General features: G+C 38.6%; 1 protein-coding gene across 1 annotated transcript in view; it reads right to left on the bottom strand.

Moving 5' to 3' along the window:
* Window positions 1-16,012, bottom strand: part of jing (AE binding protein 2 jing) — a 137,939-nt gene extending 121,927 nt beyond the window's left edge. Inside the window, exon 1 of the mRNA XM_017085488.4 lies at window positions 14,180-16,012. Within this exon, the coding sequence (XP_016940977.3) occupies window positions 14,180-14,835 (656 nt within the window). The 5' untranslated portion in view covers window positions 14,836-16,012. The remainder of the gene's footprint in view (window positions 1-14,179) is intronic.
* Window positions 16,013-19,077: the final 3,065 nt, after the last annotated feature.

Genomic DNA, 19,077 nt, shown 5'->3' with positions numbered 1-19,077 from the left:
TCTTCCTAATGGACTGATAACTCAAGTTCGCTTAAAAAATATACTTGAGATAAGGAAACTCTACAGAAAATAAAAATTAAATAAAAGAAGCTCATTTGAAGCATACATGGGTTAATATTGAAACATTTTATAAGCTATTTGCTAGACCTGTTGCCTGCTAAGTAAACCCCTGATATTATGGAAATGTGGGTTATTAGGTCATTCAATGAGTCAATGCCTTTCCGCTTTTGTCACAGATTTTTACCCACAATTTCGTACATGAAATTAGTGATATTTTCATTTTAATTTTCCCTTTTGCTTTACTCATAGCTAGTTCGAAGTATACCCAACTTGATAAGACCCCGAAGCCGCTCCCCACTTACCCTGACTTATGCAACTATGTGATAAGTTCCTGCATGTAGCTGAGTGACAGCGTTTACCCCTTGATCCCCAACTTCACCGCCCTGGATGTTTGGTTTGTTTTATGTCTTGGCAAACATTTGATAAAGCAAAAAAAAAGGGGGGAAAATAAAACGAAAAATCCCAAGGCAAATATCGGTCGAGTAAAAGTTAAGCAAACAAATAAATATTTGTTAATTATTTCTGTCACTGGCTTTTCTCACTGACTAACTGAGTGAGTGAGTGTGTGTACGTAAACCGCGAGATTTTCTGTCGTTGAACTTTCCGGCATTTGTGTGTCAATTTTAATGAGCGTAGTTAAGATTTTAGAGCCCCAAGAAAAGTGGTTCGCGCGCAAGGCGTTCACCACTTGACACTGGACAAGCGGCGAAATTTGGTATATTTTCTTTGACTTTAATGGTTTGATTTACTATAGACATTTACGACTGCCGCCCAACGAGGAAAACACAGACTCCGCCCACATATGTATGCTGTATCTGTGTGTACAAAGCAGCAAAACCAGAAACGAACAGAAATTCCCTCACGCACTTTACCACTAAATCGTTTAAGTGTCTTTTAATTAAATAAAATAAATGTTCAGGGCCTGCTGAATGCCCTGGTCCAAGTTGGCGATGAGTTAGCAGGGAACTGAAAGTATCTGAGGAATGCCAGGACGAACGACTTTCAGTCCGGGCATCTCATCTTGGTCAGTTATCAGACATTTTTTCCGTTTTTTTTTTCTGTTCTTCTTGATAAATTTAAAGGTATTTTGCAATAAGCACGAAGACAGCAAGGAAGGAGCGGTTAGCAAAAAATAAAATAAAAAGAAAATAAAAAAGCATTTTGTTCCTATTTTATTCATAAACTTTTTTCTTACACCCCATCAGGAACTTTGAAAACTTTGGCAGGGAACCGGTATTTTAGCTGCCCATTCCCATATATACCCAGTATATACATATATATGTATAGCTGACTGCAGCAGACAGAAGCAGATGAAGAGACAACGAGAGACAGGCTAAAGTCAGACAGAACCAAACCGAACCAAACCGAAAATGTATCTTACGGATACACAAACATGCCGCACGTCTTTGTCTACGTAAATGGCCCATGAAAATGAGACAGGAATATATATATATAGACAGCACCAAAAACAACAAGGAACTCGACAGGAACAACAGCGAAAGGACAAGAAGAGCTCAGCACGATAGTCGCCGTCTTCGGCGCTACGCTTCGATGGCGACATCTTCATAAAATAACAAGGAAGAACGCTATAGTCGAGTACCTCGACTATCAGATACCCGTTACTCAGCTAAATAGAGATATGCAAGCAGCAAAGCGAGATTAAAATGCGCCACCTACCGGCGGTATACAGATTTAAGCGTTATGGGCGTTAGAGTGGGCGTGGCAAATTTTTTTTTTGGATCAATCGATAGGTATTGACGAGACCAATACATTTCAGTTAAAATTTTTTATCTAGCATGAAAATTGTGGGCGTCACAGGTTTTCGCGGTTTGTGGGCGTTAAAGTGGGCGTGGCAAACTTTTTTTTGGATCAATCGATAGGTATTGATGAGAACAATACATTTCAGTTAAAATTTTTATTCTAGTATCAAAACTGTAGGAGCCACAGTTTTGGGCGGTTTGTGGGCGTTAGAGTGGGCGTGGCACTGTGCTGAAACAAACTTGCGCTGCGTAAGAAGCTCAGGAATCTGCACGCCAAATCTCAATAGCCTAGCTCCCATAGTTTCCGAGATCTCAGCGTTCATCCGGACGGACAGACAGACGGACAGACGGACAGACGGACAGACGGACATGGCTAGATCGACTCGGCTAGTGATCCTGATCAAGAATATATATACTTTATGGGGTCGGAAACGCTTCCTTCTGCCTGTTACATACTTTCCGACGAATCTAGTATACCCTTTTACTCTACGAGTAACGGGTATAAAAATAAAAAGTGCCAAAAATCGCGTGTTGATAACAACGCGTGAAAAGGAGGAAAGGGCCCCACATCATGGGGTCTTGGTGGCCAAATAGACGGAACAAGCTGGTAAAAAAGGCTTTAAAGCTAGACAAAGTCGCCTTAATATTACAAGAAAGAGAAGAAATGTTAAGGCCCCAGGACTTTGCAGATAGATTACACTCAATTCATAGAAATATCCTAAAAATACTATACTAAATTAAAAATCTTAAAATTGTCTGCTTCACACAAAAAACCCAAAAACATCTCCACACTTATGAAAAAAGTATCTCTAATAGCATATGCATTTATGCAGAACCTAAACAATTTTATCAAATTAAAATTAAACCTCTGGAATTTGTGAATTTTAATAAATCTGATATACTCCTATGAGTTTATAGACTATAAATTCCGTTTAAAAAAAATCACTACAAATATGCCAAAAATTATATCAATGGCTATTGCCATTCCAAACTTAAATCTTTCAATTTTACAGTGCGGTAATTGACACGCTTCGTTTGCACTGATGTAACTTTTGTTTTTATTACCTTATTGCTGTTTGCTGTGGCGGAAAAGGCAAATTGAATTTCTAATGAACTAAACATGAAAATTTGATCAAAATGCGGTGAATAAAAGCAGACATAACAAAACAGTTGCATCAGTTAAAAATAATAAAAGTTGGTAACTCTGATATTATGATTAGATGGCTTTCGTTCTCATAAATAAATCATTTGATTTAGGAACTATGTTTGTTTTACTTTTTTTTGGGTATCTAACCACTTACGGCTATTTAGTTTACATTGATATGGGTATTGCTAAATCGAATCAAATAAAATATTACATAAATTAAAAAGCAAGTTAAAAATCCTATTTTATAATTGACTTGGTATTTAAACAATGCTAGAATTGTTTGAAGTCTCTAACCTTTAAGGCCAACACAAAATGGTACTTTTTAAATTAATGTCCAATTTTTCTGCTTTGTTTCGAAAAAAGCAGTTAATCTTTTCTGGGTGGTGGGAATGACTGATTGGGTGAATGACTGTCCGATACGCTTCACCAATCGACCACCATTTGGCCCACAGCTCAACGTTAATTACATTTCCATGCTGAGCAATTAAAACCCAACAGAACATTGTAAATTATATCAAATCGAAATTGGTAATGCTCTTGCAAATTTATTTTAAACGAGGAACTCTCATACCTTGGGAAATTGGCTTTAAAAATCAAAATGGTTGTTAAACATTTTCAGTTTACATTTACGGAATGAAGGTTGAAAAATACTCTTCTTCAGTTAAAATACTGTATTACATAAAATAAAATTTAAAAATGTATTTTTTATTCCTCATAAATATTTGTTAAGTAATAAGTATTTTATTCTTGTTGTTATAATTTTAAACAATTTGAACAGATTTTTTTTTGAGGCAATATGATATTGCTACTGATACAGAATAGCAATTGCCACTTTGGTAATTAACAACAATTTGTAATTAACAACAACTTATTTGGTAAGCCTAATTTAAACACTCTCCAACGGTCAAAAACTTAGGGATACAACTATATTAAACCTATTTCTTGAATTTGAAATATTATATGACACTAAAAATGTAAACATACTCCTAAGTACAGGTGACTTTGACTCCCCTTTTTCGAACCTTTGGTCGAACCACTTTTACCATCGAGAGGGTATTTCAATAGCTTCGAGAGCTCGATGGGACAGCCGACAGCGGGCTGGCTGTTAAGTGTCGGTACTTGAGACCACTGGCAGCCCACCGTGTAATCATAAGCAACATTGTCAATTACTCAATCATTGACAGCGAGAAAATCCACGCGAATAATTGAAACGGTGGCGTCCAGTATTATAGTAATTATGCTTTGTCGGTCACTGTTTTTTCCTTTGTGAGTGTGAAAAAGGTCGAAAGCGACGATTACTTGCAAAAAGCCCATAATTTGACTGAAAAGGCGTTAGAGAAATCCATTGAAGAATGCACCTGTTGCGATTTGGCTGGCTATTTTATAAAATGATTGCCCTACCTTAAGCTTAATTAACTTTTAATTGCCACTTGTTTTGGCTTTCCTTTGAACTGCCGCCGGTCATGCTGGCCACATGCAATTTGATATAATTTTATTTTAAAATAAACGTATTTATGCAATCAATTTGATTTTATTTTAGCTAATTAGAATCGCAAACACTCTGACCCCCCCCCCATGACCGCAAACTAATTTCACGCGCAAACACAAAATAATCAAACACATATAAAAGAGCACACATTTTGCAACAATTTATGTGGCATTGCCGCTGGATATTTATTAATTAATATATTTCGACACAGAATTTCATGTCTAATCAATGGACCAAACAATGGTCGAGAACCACATAGAGCATACATACCACACACAACACCATTAAAGTCCACGGGCGACACAAGCAATTTCAGTTTCAATTGACAATTCAATTCACATTGATCAAATGTCGGGCTGACACTTTTTAAGCCGATTATAATGGTTGTTTAGTACCTACCCCTCGGTTCCCCCTCAATTTATAGCGCCAAATCGATCCCAGAGTTTTCTTTATTGTCTCGATTCGTACGATTTTATTGCTATTTTCTGCTTCCGACTTTCAATGAACACTCAACGAATTCGCCTTCATAACATTTTTTTTTCCAGACTGCCTTTTTCCGCTCGTCAGCTCTTTTTTATTTTCCTTAATTAGCTTTGTGATTTGTGCTTTTCTTCGGCTTTTTGCCACTCGATTCGAGGTTTCAGCTACACTTTTCCTTTTGAAAGCTTCTTATTGGGTGTTTGTTTGTGTTTCGATTTAGCTTCGAAGTAGAGCAAGGCACATGACAAGGTCAAGGTCGAGTAAGAGAAGATATAATAACCTTGGGTTACAAGATTATTGCATAAAACACAATTGCATATATTTAAAAAGTTATGAAATTCTTTTTTGTATGATTAGTTTTAAAGAAATAAATGTGTGTTTCCAATCTTCAACCTTCTAAATTGTTGAGAACTATTTTCGTGAATATACGGAGAGAATTATTCAAGTACATTGTTCTTGAATTGAGAACATTCGTTCTTAAAAACCGTGTAAGTACATTTTGGTATCAATGTTCTCAATATTAGAACGAAATAAAGGAGTTTATTTAACAACTTTTTGATAAGTATACATACTGAATGTTGTAATAGTTTATTTGTTGAGATATACAATGTATTCAACTTGATTCGAATATTTTCAACTTAAAAAATGTCGTTCTATTTCTAAGAACATTTTTAACTCAGATGAAAACGTCAGAATTTTCTCTGTGTACTTGTAATACCAATAATATAAATAAACTAATTCATGTGAGCTAAAAAATTAAACTTAATTTTGAATTGATTAACCTTTGTATCAACAAATAGAGCTTATTCACGATAATAAACGACTTTAAACAAACATCCTTTCCTTGACTTTCAAATGAATCTATCTCCCTGCTCACCGCACACATCCAGCCATTCCATTCAACTACTTTCATTCAGAAAACTTAATGATACCCTTTGGAAATCGCGATGTCATTGCATCAAGTGCATCGCCAACGTGCAACAGAACGGCGGCAGAGTAATTGCCACATGCGCCACAGAATTGAGTTCAGTTGTTGGGCTTATCACCGCATGACCACCATTGCACATCACTCATACGCCATGTTTGTCCGGCCGATGCTTAAAAAGTTAATGACTAATTTTCGCTAGCGCAGTGCTCGAAAAAAGCCAATGCCAATGCCTGGGATGGCCGTCAGTTGGTTTTCGGGATGCCTGTCTGGCCACTGATGTCAGTTTGGGATAAATTGGGGGGGGGGTTTGTATGGAGCTGGCTTTTCGGCATGTTGCACTGCTTTCCTGCTGTTGTTTCAGCTGCACGCCAGAAACAGGGAGAGATGCCTGTGAATTTTGTCTGCCTGAAAGTACACATTACACTCGCAAACAAATCGTTGAAAGCCTTTTTTTATTTTAAATTATATTGCTAATAAAATGGGGATGTGAATAAAAACAAATATACTTATTAAGGCCTTATGCCACTTTCTTGATTTTTGACTAACTGATTAACAACCTAAACTTAATTTTATACACGAGTGGTGAAAAACCACTCACTTGGGCTCCTCTTATAAAATCACAAAAGCTTTTCTCTAGGTTACCATGACTTAACAAAAATCCAGTCGGTTATCTAAAATTCAAACTGTGTCATAAGGTCAAAATTTCGCAAGTTTTAAGAGGCGCTAAAAGACCATTGGAGACGAATTTCACAATATCCGTTCTTCACCCCTTCTGTAAAACACGATTCGAACCCAATTTTTCCTATCATCTTAGCTCTTATGGTTTTGGGACCAAGTCGGAAATCGACTTTAACTATTTGATAGTAATTAATATTGACAATAAAGCGATAAAATGAGCCTATACGAATTTTTCCTTATTTACTTGAAGAGATCGACACCATTATACAAACTATTATTTTAACATATAAGCTAACACTCCTAAAATTAAATCAACCTCTCCCTAGAAATATTTTTGTTATACCCGAGGTATTTGTTTAGAATTGCAGTGATTATCGGTTCTGATAAATTATTAAATTAGGTTATGAAGAACAGTTTCGGATCCGGGACTTAGTTGTGGGGGATTTACAAAAAATTTGTCGAGTAGAAATAAAACATTTGGAATATTATTTATTGTACTCTGTTGCCAAAAGTTTAAAACTTAAGGTACAGGAAGGAATCGGCCATAGTTGCTAAGACTTTCGGCCGGACTAAGTTGTTATTACAGATTTACTCAATTACATTTGGAATAAAATTCATATTTTTATTGTAATACCCTATTCAATTTTTTGTTTTTACTTTTGAACTCAAGTGGGGCGATCAATCCCCCATATAACCTCATGGATCCACATAATGATGAAGAATATTTATTTTCTTTGTAACTATCCAGGTTTTTTTTAAGTGTAGACCGAAGGGCAAAAGGGAAAGAGATGTCGGTAGCAGAGGACAGGCGTCCATCGAGCGCCGCCTGACGTTATAATTAATGAAAATTTGCCACGATTCGGTATATGTGCTGCTGCCCGGGCCAAATCCAAAAGTGCGCTCACAAAATAGATGCAAAATCGGGCACAATATCAACGGACCACGCCACATCCAGACATTTGGCTAATATGATTTTGATTTTGGTGGCCGGCATTAGAATGCCATTAAGTTGTCGGTTTGTTGGTTTTCTTTCCAACGGGGTTTACACACTCTGATTTTGGCGCGTCGATTTGCACATGAGATGTGTAAGCGATGCATAAATTATGCATCTGTTGCACAAATGTGCTTTCGAGGGTTGGGACGAGGCCCTAAATGGCATAGTTGGGGCGGGGCAACAGACCCATGGAGTCTGGGCACTTGCAGCCGTCTGGCTGGCATTTCCTGTCTCGAAAGCCCTAATTAAAGAGCTGAACAAAGTGCTGGAGATGGGGATTGATTAATTGGCATGCAAATAAAAAGTCTAAGCTAAATAGATGTAGATATTTTTAGAAATAAACTGGAATAGTAAATGGTACAGTACAATTCTTTTTAAATTGTTTAAAATATTGGTTTAGTATTACAAAATATTTAAGCTCATGCACCGAATAAGTACACAGAGAGGATTCTGACGTTCTCAACTGAGTTGAAAATGCTCTTAAAAATAGAAAGAAATGTTTTTATGCTAAAAATGTTTTCAATTTGCTTGAATCATGTTGAGTTGGCGGTATTTACATTGTATATTCCAACAACTAAACTATTAGACCAGTCAGTAGTGTATACTTATCAAAAAGTTGTTAAATAAACTCAATTTAACTTTTCTCTTATCACCATTTCGTTCTAATATTGAGTACATTAATACCAAATTCTACTTAAACGGTTTTCAAGAACGAATGCTCTCAATTCAAGAACAATGTACTCGAATATTTCTCTCTGTGTACACTTCAATTGGATTGGATAAATATTTTAGCACTTTTACATTTTTCAGACAAAATCACAAACCTTTACATTTCTTTACTGTTAGAAAGTGTCGGCTAAATTTGTCTTTTAGACTTAAGTCTGCACACTTTTCCCTCTATTTTACTCGCCTAATTTCCCCTAATAGCGATTTTCACTCCCCCAGCCTTGGTTTAACCCATAAAGTCGCTGCCTGAGACCCGCTTTGAGTTTTGCCTTTTTGATTTATGGCCCCGAAAAGTCGCGCACGTACTGCAACTAGTTCGACCACCCCCCACCACCCATAGATACATAGATACCACCCCCCTTTCGGCCCTCTAGCCATTGTTTGTAGAGACAAAGTAGCGTGCGAGCAGGGAAAACAACTGCAAATGGCAAAAAAAAACCAGCAGAAAAACAGAGTCTGCATTCTACAATTGCGAATTGCATTTTCCATGGAACGTAAATAGAAGCTATTTAGCAAAATGTGCACGAAAAACAACAGCAACAAGGGGGAACAGCATCCCAGCTAAAAAGATACAGCCAAAAGGGGGCGTGGCATGGGGCATGGGGGGAGGGGGCACGGCGGCTCTGCTCCGTTTTGAGGTCAATGTACAAAGCATGCAACCAGGCAGCATTTATTACGACTTAATGCGCTCCCTGAGGGAAATCGGGGGACTCTGGTCGGGATGGTAGTTCAGGGGCGGGGAAGGGGGATTGGGGCAGGGGCAGGCTCTAATTTCGTGTTTAAACTGCTTTTCACACAACCACTCACACGTGTTGGCTGTTGTTAAATAAAAAAGAATATATGTATATAAGAAAAAAACATAAAGCGGAGTTTTTCAGTAACGAAGCAAAACGACATTCAGTCACTATCACAGAAGTACTTTTTTAATGTTATCTAACAGATTTGCGATTAAATGGAAAAATTATGTTTACAACCTAGTCAAGTTCAAGTCACAACCAAACAAGGAATTTTAAAGATTAATAAAATCTTTTTGTCTACAAAAATGTTGATTAAAATGTCTGCTTTTAGCATATTTTTACCTTTGAAAAACGACTGGTTTAAGAATTAAAACGTCCAGACTATTAGATACTATTCACTGCCACCCTTAAAATATAATGTTTTTTAAAAAAGTCATTAGCAATGAATTGGGATGTGTTTCTTATGTCCATCATTATAGATATTACAAGATTTCAGCCCTAAGCGATTTCCGTATTTATACACAAAGAGAAGTATCCAATAACATTGTTCTTGAATTGAGAACACTCGTTCTTAAAAACCGTGTAAGTTCACTCTGGTATCAATATAAGAACGAAATGATGAGAAGAGAAAAGTTAAATTGAGTTTATTTAACAACTTTTTGATAAGTATACACTACGTCTGAACTAATAGTTAATTTGTACATACAATGTACTTAAATACCGCCAATTCAACTTGATTCGAGCTAAATATAAACATTTTCAACTTAAAAATGTCGTTCTATTTTTAAGAACATTTTCAACTCAGATGAGAACGTCAGAATTTTCTCCGTATATGGATTTATTTAAAGTACCTTTCATAACAGTTGTCCAACTAAACGAGTAACATCGTATTTTTATAATGAGTATCCAAAACCATCTGGAAGCAAAACATCCCCTCTTAAAGTAGGGTATCACAACAAAACCAGAAAACAACAAAAACAACGAACTAAGAATGCGGCGAACAAGTGGAAAAAAAGCAAAAAAGGGCTGACAGCAGGAGGTGCAACAAAGACGGTCTGAAGGCAGAGGCGGCAGCAAAGGGGGCTAAGGGGGTTCTGCTACACGGAAAAGACTGGGAATCGCGCCAGAGAACTAACACACGCGACTCACTACAGCAGAACATAAACCAAAATTTAAAAAGAAAACACTAAAGCAAAATAAAAGTCAAATTAAGGTGTACACGATGAGAAAAGTGCTGATAGATCTGAATTAATGACTTTTATAAAACTAATAAATATATAATACCTGGAAAAAAAATGTTCTGTTTCTTACTAGTAAGTATTGGATAGCTAAAATATAGGTCAAGGTTGATTTTAATATTAAAAACACAATGTATATTCACGTACAGTAGCCCCAAAATCATCAGCCACCCGTAGTGATGATAGCTAAAGCATCATCATTAGAATCTAAAAATTGAACAGGAAATATAAATTGGATTTGCTTCTCATAGAACCCGTTTGTTTATTTTGTATATATCTTCTTATGAAAAACTTTCAACTTAAGGCCACTTTAGGGAAATGCACAATCGTTTGTAAGAGGGGCGTGAAACTTTGCGATTGGATAAACCGCACTTACTCGGGGCGTTTCCAATTTCCGTCCACTTAGTAGTAGAACTTAGTAACAAGGTTTAGCTGTCCCTCAAAAGTTTTTATTTTGATAATCGATGGGAGATCGCCCATCCGCTGTCCACAATAAAGTTGGCCAACAAAACCGAGAGTGCAGCTTTGGCCCCAAAAACTTGGCTGACACGAATGCATAAAAGACCAAAAAAAAGGAGCCACCAAATGGCAATGCCAAGAAATGGCAAATAGCATCGGAGGCACGACCACTAAACTTACACGAAGTTACTAGCAAAGGCAGCGACTAGCAATCGCAACTTATTATATTACACTTTCGACGTCATCGCGCGATGTTGCTGCTGTCATTGCAATTGCAATTTCGTTGCTGTTGGTGTTGCTGCTGCAGTTGCTGCCGTTTCGGAGTCACTTAAACGAGATAAATCAACGTGGGCGATTACACAATATCTCAGGGTGATTGTCTGCCCCTGCCTCCCCCCCCCCTCCCCTCTTTGCATGACTTGGCGAAAAGTGCAACAGCAACAGCAACATCAGCAACAGCAACAGCAACAGCCCACAATCAGCAAAAGCAAAAGCAAAAGACTCGCGCCATTGGAGCAGTGGGTCGCTCTTGGGGTCTTGTGGAAATATGTGGAAAAACGTGGAAAACCTGTAAGACAAAAGTCGACAAAATCAATAGCACACACACTCTCGCACACACACTGCAAATAAACAAAAATGATGACAGCAATTGCAGCAGCAACACACACGAGTTTGTATCTGCTGAAGTAGGCAGTTACTCTGGCGGAGTTGTTGTATTTTCAGCTTTATGAGCGATAATTAAAGTTAAATGCCTTCGCTACGAAGCTGCGGATGTTACTTGCTAGCTCTGCTCATATACACTTTTTTTTCACTGGCTGGTGAAGACTGCAATTTGTTTTGTTTTTCTGAAAAAATAAAATTTTAATGACTACTCTCAGTGGAAGTACGAGTGTGTTTTTGTTTTTTGTGGTTCACGTTCTCTTCTGGCTTGCAGAATTTAAAACGAGTCAGCAAATTGGGGTCACTCCAAAAAATTGAGTTTGCATCAATCCAATCCTAATCCAAGTAAGAAAAAGATACATCTTTAATTAAACCAAAGATGTGTCTTGCCCAGATGCAAATGCCAACTTCTCAACTCTTCAAATATTCAGTACAAAGTCTCGGGCAAAAACAGCGCAAGTCAAAATAAACAAAATCATGGCAAACCAAAGGCAAAAACAAATTTCATGTTTTGTGACGGCGACAAAAAAACACACACACAACTCGAGCAAAAAAACAAACAAAATAAATAAATCAAAAAGAGTTCAACGACCAAAAGTTTAAATGATTTCCGACTGCCAACGAAGAGGAACAACGACGACATCACTCACCAGCCGACGAGAAAACGCGATCTTAGGGGGAGTGGATGGGGATGTTGATACGGAGGGCGGTGATGAGCCAATTGACAAAACATTCGCGACGCGTTAGGCATACTGAGAGATAAAGATACGCCAGACCCTACAGAACATAGATACAAATTGATATGGATAGAGGCAGAACCATATCAGAAGAAGTAACCTGAATCAGAAGCGATCTTTGCCAAAGGGATAATAAATACTTAAGATAGATGAATAAATCAACTTGTATAGAGAATACTCTCACCAAATTACAAAACTATAGGAACATTAGAACCATAGATACTTTTATTCTAACTATGCCAAAGGGATAATAAATACTTAAGATAGATGAAGAAATCAACTTGTATAGAGAATACTCTCACCAAATTACAAAACTATAGGAGCATTAGAACCATAGATACTTTTATTCTAACTTTAATATACATTGTTTTAAAGTTTACTTTAGCAGTGAATACTAACTTACTTTAAAAACTAGTTATCCAAAATATAACCACTTATTTGTTATGATATTATTTCTTTTGTTTGTGAGATATAATGTTCAGTCCAGGGTTTTTAAGCAAACACCCCAAAACATACATACATCAATGGTGAGACCTAATATTTCACTTTTTATTAGTCCGGTACAATTTATATAACCCCTAACTAAAAAATAATCATGATTTAAATCCAACAGCTTCTTTGAAATGCACAAAACTCAAGCAAGCGGAGAGCAAATCGCACATCGCAGTTTGAAGTTTTATTTGGCCCGACAGAAAATGTAGTAGTATCTGCATCTATATCTACATATCTATATCTCAATGCAGCCAGGAAGCCGCCGACGTTTGCTCAACCGCCCACGCGCCGCACATTGAAAATCCGCAGCTACCGCCACTGCGGCTCATCAGCTGCCTTTTGTGGCTGATAAATGAACGCATGTTGTGCGTATCTGCCAGATACAAATGCCTGCAGTCCGTTGCGGCCTTTGCTTTTCTTTGTTTCTGTTGCTGTTTCTGTTTCCATTCCGCGCTGCGCATTTTTAATGAGCGGAAATTAGTTGGCATTGCGGCAAGATGTTTTTGTGGCTGCCCATTTAAGTAGATACAAATGTATCTGTAGGCCATAAATTCACAATCTATGAGGCGCGTGCCTCGTGCGCTCTTTACAAGACCGGCTACTCTTACAGGTACACGTTTATTGAACCGATTACTTGTCGCATAAATTCAGCGGAATCGGTTATTAACGTTCTCCAGTTCTGGCCGCTCGTTGGGTATTTGATTAATGCCTTGATTATGCTTCCGATGGTCTGCAGTCTATTTCAGTTGAGTATCTTGCGGATCACACTTTTGGCTCACTTTTTTGGCAGTGCCAAGCGTGTGTATATTTAGAGTATCCGCTTTTAGCTCAGTCTTGGCACAGCCAGCGAGTTTGCAGATGCAGTCGTGCAGTTCCGTTTATAGCCAGCCAGTGCATCCAAGAGATACATTTGGCATCTTGCATTGTTAGGGCATTTAATGACTGTGCATTAAAGACGTTGATGGGCAGAAGTGCAAATGGTATTGCTTATTTTTTGTTTGCTGTCTTAAAGTCTTACAGGAATGCAGAGATATTCAGATTATTTTAAAGACATGATTAAAAAAAAGAGAATCTACAAAAGCTTTGGGAAAGTCTTGCGGATAATCCTATACAATATGTGACTTAAGTTGTATTTTTGCTCGTTATTGTAGAGAGTATGCAATAGAGACAACATACAACATTAAAATCAATTCTACAATTTAAAGTATTCACAGCTTTAAGTTCTCAGAATCTATTGAATTTTCCTAGAAGATTGTTTCTAGGGTAGAAGAAAATGAAGATATACTCAAAAAGAACCTTAAAGTATTCAAAACAATCAATCAATATTCTGAGTACAAGCAAACTTTGGTTCGTAAGCTTAAATCCTATTATGAATTTAGGTGAACATTTCAAAGTTCGCTTAGAATCGAATGTTTATAACTAGGTTTTCCATGTAATCCTAAGCGTTCTTATGTCATAAGTTATGGATATATGTCTGTGTGGATGTTCTTCTCTAGTAAAGCCTATGTGCGCAATGCATGTTTTAAAATCCCTGTTAGTCGGTGAGTTTTGACTGGTACACCATTTCCGCATTATGGCCACAACATGCACTCACCTGTCTGATGACTCTGACGAGTCGTATCGATCCAGACACCGCTTCTTGGATCCCTTCGTGCCGCGTTCCCCTCCAGTTGCTCTGTTGGCTGTTGCCACAACTGTTGATGTCTTGCCGGCTCCTACTCGTGTTGCTGTTGTTGCAGTCTTCCTGGCGCCCTGATAGAGCTGAGATCGCAATGCGTTTATATCCAATTTGGCTGGTTGGGCGCCACTACTGCCACCGACCACGCCTCCCGCCCCCCGCTTGGTGCCCTGCACGATGCCAATGCTGCTGGGCGTGCTGAAGGGTCGCGCGGGTTTCGCCGGGGGTTTCAGTTCAATGTTGGAGGAGGGTGAGGGGGAGGGAGAGGGTGGTGGTGGTGTAGCGGGTGTGGTGGGTGTGGCAACTGCTGTTGCTGTTGCTGTAGGTGGTGTTGCTTCTGGGTTGCTGTTGTTGCCGGCGCCAATTGTCAAACTGTTTAAATTGACGCTGTTTTTCAGCTGATCAAACAATGACAAAGCCGCGCTGGAGGTTAAAGTTTTCCTTCCCGTTGCTGTTGTTGCTGTTGCTGTTAGTGCTTTGGCAGTGGGTGGTGGGGGTGGGGGTACAACTGCTGCTTCAACTGCCAATTCCTTAGTCTTTAATGCCGTATCCTTTGGCTGAGTGGCTGACATTTTCCCTCGCTTTGTTTGCTCTGTGCCTCGAAACTATTTCCCTTGTTTTAGTGCTGTAACGATGAGCTCAATTGCTCTCAAGTGGTGCCATTACTCCTGGTGCTACTACTTTTGCTATTCTCTAAGGTTCTCTATTGTTATTCGACAGAAATCCAATTTTAATTGGTTTAATCTGAATTGTTCTTCGTCAGCAATCCTAAACCGCACTGCCTTTAAATGGCTCGAGCACTTCGATTTTCCCCTCAGCTGGCACCAGTTGGTATTTAAATTTCGCCATGAACTTGCACTTTTCCGGCTTTCGTTTGGTCGGTCGCTCGTGTTACGAGTGGTGAAAAATATTTATTTCAATTTAAACAGAAATTCATTTAAATCAATTGCATTTTTGGGCCTTTTCGCATTTCACATTTAGCTGCACTTCACTTCTTCTCTGCACTTATGACACACATATTTTATTCGTTTCGATTGATATTTCTGACGCGAAATCACCGGATCAGCATTTAATTAATCAACGTTGCGAGATATATGTATTTTGGTTTTTTGGCTTGGGGTTGTTGGATTTTTGGGCTCCGTTATCAAGTGTTTCACTGTGCTTTATGGCTTTGTGAATGGCTGATTGTTATTTCGTTCTCGTTTGTTTCCGGTGCACAGTCGAAACTCATTCTGCAAGAGTGGCAAAAAAAAACCGAAAGATTCGCGACTTTTAGGAAAGCGGCAATGGAACCGAAAATCGAAACGGGTAAGTCAGGTTAACCGGTCCGCACAGCTTTTGTTTAATGACAACAATGACGAGGGGGCCAACAAACAAATCGCAATCTAATCAAATGCATTCCACTCGGCAAACTAGTGTTTTGCTTATCACGGGGGGCCAACAACTTGTCTGGCGAGCTGTGTTCAAAGAGCGAACATGAATTAATTAACGCCGTTCTAACGCCTTTAATTGCCGCCAATTGCCGTGTAAGCAAATTAAGCAAAGTCAAAGAAGCGCTGCACTGCAAAGAACTGCAAACGGATTCCGGAACCGCATCGATTGGCAAGCGAAAAACTGCGATCTCCACACGAAAAAAGCTGCGGGCTGCTCTTGCTCTGCCTGCCGACTGACTGGCGAGTGGGGCCGAGTGGAGTGGGAGTGGGCCGAGCGCCACAGCCCCAACCCGAAGGGGAGCCGACGAGAGCCGACTTAGCATGCCGAGTGGCAGCCGAACGGCTTAACCAACTAGAACCGGGCACAAATCAAGATACGAAGAACGAAGGCAACGAACTGCCGTTCGTTTTTGTTATTTGGCGCCCAACGGGGGGCAGAGTGGCGGGGGGTGGGAGAGATGGGAGAGGAAGACCAAGAGAGGGCGGCGTGCCGTGTGTGTTCACTTTTGATTTCTGTGCAGCGGCAGCAGGTTTTCAAGAGAGCGGCTAAGAGCGGGGTGAGGTGGCTAACTGGGAGAGGGAGAGCTTGTTGCGCCACAATGTGTGTGTTTCTGTGTGTGTGTGTGCGTTTGAACTTCTGGGGAAGTTCAGCATTTCAGTATTTCGGTATTTCAGCATTTGGTGGCTTGGTTCTGCGAGCTTGGCAGTAACTTCCGATGTGTCCGCTGGTGTTTGAGTAGGTGGCAAGTTCACTCAGCCAAACACACTCACACACGCGAGGGCCGCACTGCAGCTACCTGTTGATATGTGTGGGAACTAATCAGATTATCAGAAAGGTTCCTGCGGTTCAGCAAAGCTCGAAACCGGTTCAACCAACCGAGCATAATGGCCACAATATGGGAACTTGACTTGGGCTCGAATTTGTTGCCAAACACAGATGTGTGGACAATATGCACCCATATTCAATGCCTTGGCTAATTCTCTTGTGGCCCCCACTCATTTCATAAAGCCAAAAAAGCCAAGAATAAAAACAAAAAACACGAGGCTGGTTCCAAAAAAAAAAAGCTGAAAAAGTAAACAAAGCTAAGGCAAAAGCCAAACAATAACAAAACAAAAGCAAGGGAGCCAGAGAAGAGAGCGCCCACAAACACAACTGTTATCAGAAGAGCGAAGAGAGAGCGATCTGCTTTTACTCACACAACGAGCAAAGTCACGTCATAAAAGCAAAAACAAAGCGGCCACAAGCTGTTTGGTGAGGGGAGCGGGGTCAGGTGGGAGCGAGAAATCAAACACAACACGTGCTTTTATTACGTTACAAGCAAGTGTGCGTACGTGTGTGTGATGCAACGGTGGGAGAATGCAAAAACGGGTGGGACAAAGACAACGCATGTTTACGAGAGCCTTTTGCGGGTGTGTGCGAGTGCGACATAACCCGTTTGCTGGCCAGCTTTTTTGTTTTTATTCTGCTAAGAATATTTTGGTTCTTATTGGACTTTCTACACTGCACCAAACATGTGATTGTGGGGCCAAGAAGATTCGATTTGAAGAAAAGAAAGCTGCTTCAATGAAAATGTTTGAACCTCTCAAAAACAATAAATCTCTAAATCACCACGTTGAACATTCTGTACGTTATGTGTAATTGACATGCAGAAAATTGTTCAATTGAACGAGAAATTCACGATACGCGAATGCACTGCGTGAGAGCGAGAAGCGAACTAAGTTTGCGTTTTGCATTTGGCACTGCATTTTCCGCAAAGCTACATATTTAGGTGCAGCAGGCAGAGAGAACGAGAGGGAGACAGAGACACAGATAATAAGAAAGGGAAAAATAACTTGAGAGCAATAGGAAGAGAAGAAATATAATGCCAATTCTTTTTGATTACTTAAAGCATGTAAATTAAGATACATTTTATAGAATTTATCCATGTTGCTTGAAATACATCAACTTAAAAATTAACATCTCAGCAATTACCAGAGAGCCAAAAAACGATTAAAAACGGTTATTTACAAGTGATCTCTGTTAGCTATAGCAGTTTGCTTTTGTCAGTGAGCAAAGTGAATCAAACAGTGATTGCTTATTGGCTTCTTTTTAGCTAATGTTAAAAATTTACGATTTTTTACCACTACTATTCTAAATTAGAGTACGTTTACAGTGGAGTTGTCTTTTGATTTGACCAATATTCGGGTGCAACTTAGATACTTTTGGGACTCAGGCTTAAAATAAAAAACTTGAGTTATCGCTTTATTTGAACAAGTATCTCTTTAAGAACTTGTACTTATAGCGTATTACGAGTGATTTAATCAGCAACGAAAGATGGTGGGTGTAGCTAGAAATTTGGCACACGCTGGTTCCGGCTCTTGTTTCGTCGGTAAAGGGACTGGGATTCCAATTTGATCCACAGAGCTTCCTTCTTGTATATGAATATACAAAGATCCTTTAAATTCGCAAGCAAACTGACTTTGAGATTAATTGTAAGGGGGGCAGAATAAAGAGTGGGGTAAAGAGGGAGAATACCTGAAAAAAAGGGTGCTGCCCAAATGGTATAACAGCAACGATGTCAGCAGCAACGATGTTAGCGGGTGTCCATATATTACATAATCATTTATTTTCCTGTAAAAGGCTCCAGTTGTAAAAAAAATTTATTTATTTTTAAAACTATTACATGAGGTAAGAAGGATCAAAGAAGCCAATTACCAAGCCAAATTAATTAGCCCCTAACGTAGACATAATTTTGAAGTTTTTTGCCAAGATAGCTTAAGATAGGCTAAATTTAAAAAAAGCTGATAATTACAGCTCATGAATTATTTTTAAATATAATATAATTATTTAATTTCAAATTTTAAATTTAATTCGATCACTAGAGCAAGTATTTAGTCAATACCATTTCTTTCTTTGCAGTAAATTAAAATATATAGCATAACGGCCGAAGTAGATCACTTAACCACCACTTCCAAAGTTGAAAGACTTTAAATTTCTTGAATTATTAGCTGTAATGTTTACAAATTAAGATTGAAGTTGGGGAAACACTTGCAGGGGCATAAAAACTTGCTCTCATGCTTATTGACTATATATAATTTCATTGAAAGATAGTTTACTTTCATTTTAATTATTCGTTTATATTTTAGATAAACTTCCAATATAAAACAAAAACACCTCTTAACGCGGAAGGGGTCGTGATGATCGCACCTTCAACATACAAAAGTTCTGATGTACTTCTGACTAATAAAATACACTTTCTAACATATTTTTATTCTGTACAATGTACAATCATTCGAGCTTTTAGTACACTCAAAAAGTCCTTAAGACCCTAAGACAAAAAAGGGATTCATACAAACCCACAAACAAAGGTCAAACATTTTCATTTTAAAAAGTCCCCACAA

This window comes from Drosophila suzukii, chromosome 2R, assembly GCF_043229965.1.
Source record: "Drosophila suzukii chromosome 2R, CBGP_Dsuzu_IsoJpt1.0, whole genome shotgun sequence".
Classification (NCBI taxonomy): domain Eukaryota; kingdom Metazoa; phylum Arthropoda; class Insecta; order Diptera; family Drosophilidae; genus Drosophila; species Drosophila suzukii.
The sequence above is the reverse complement of the archived record's forward strand: the minus strand, read 5'-3'. Positions and strand labels throughout refer to the sequence as shown.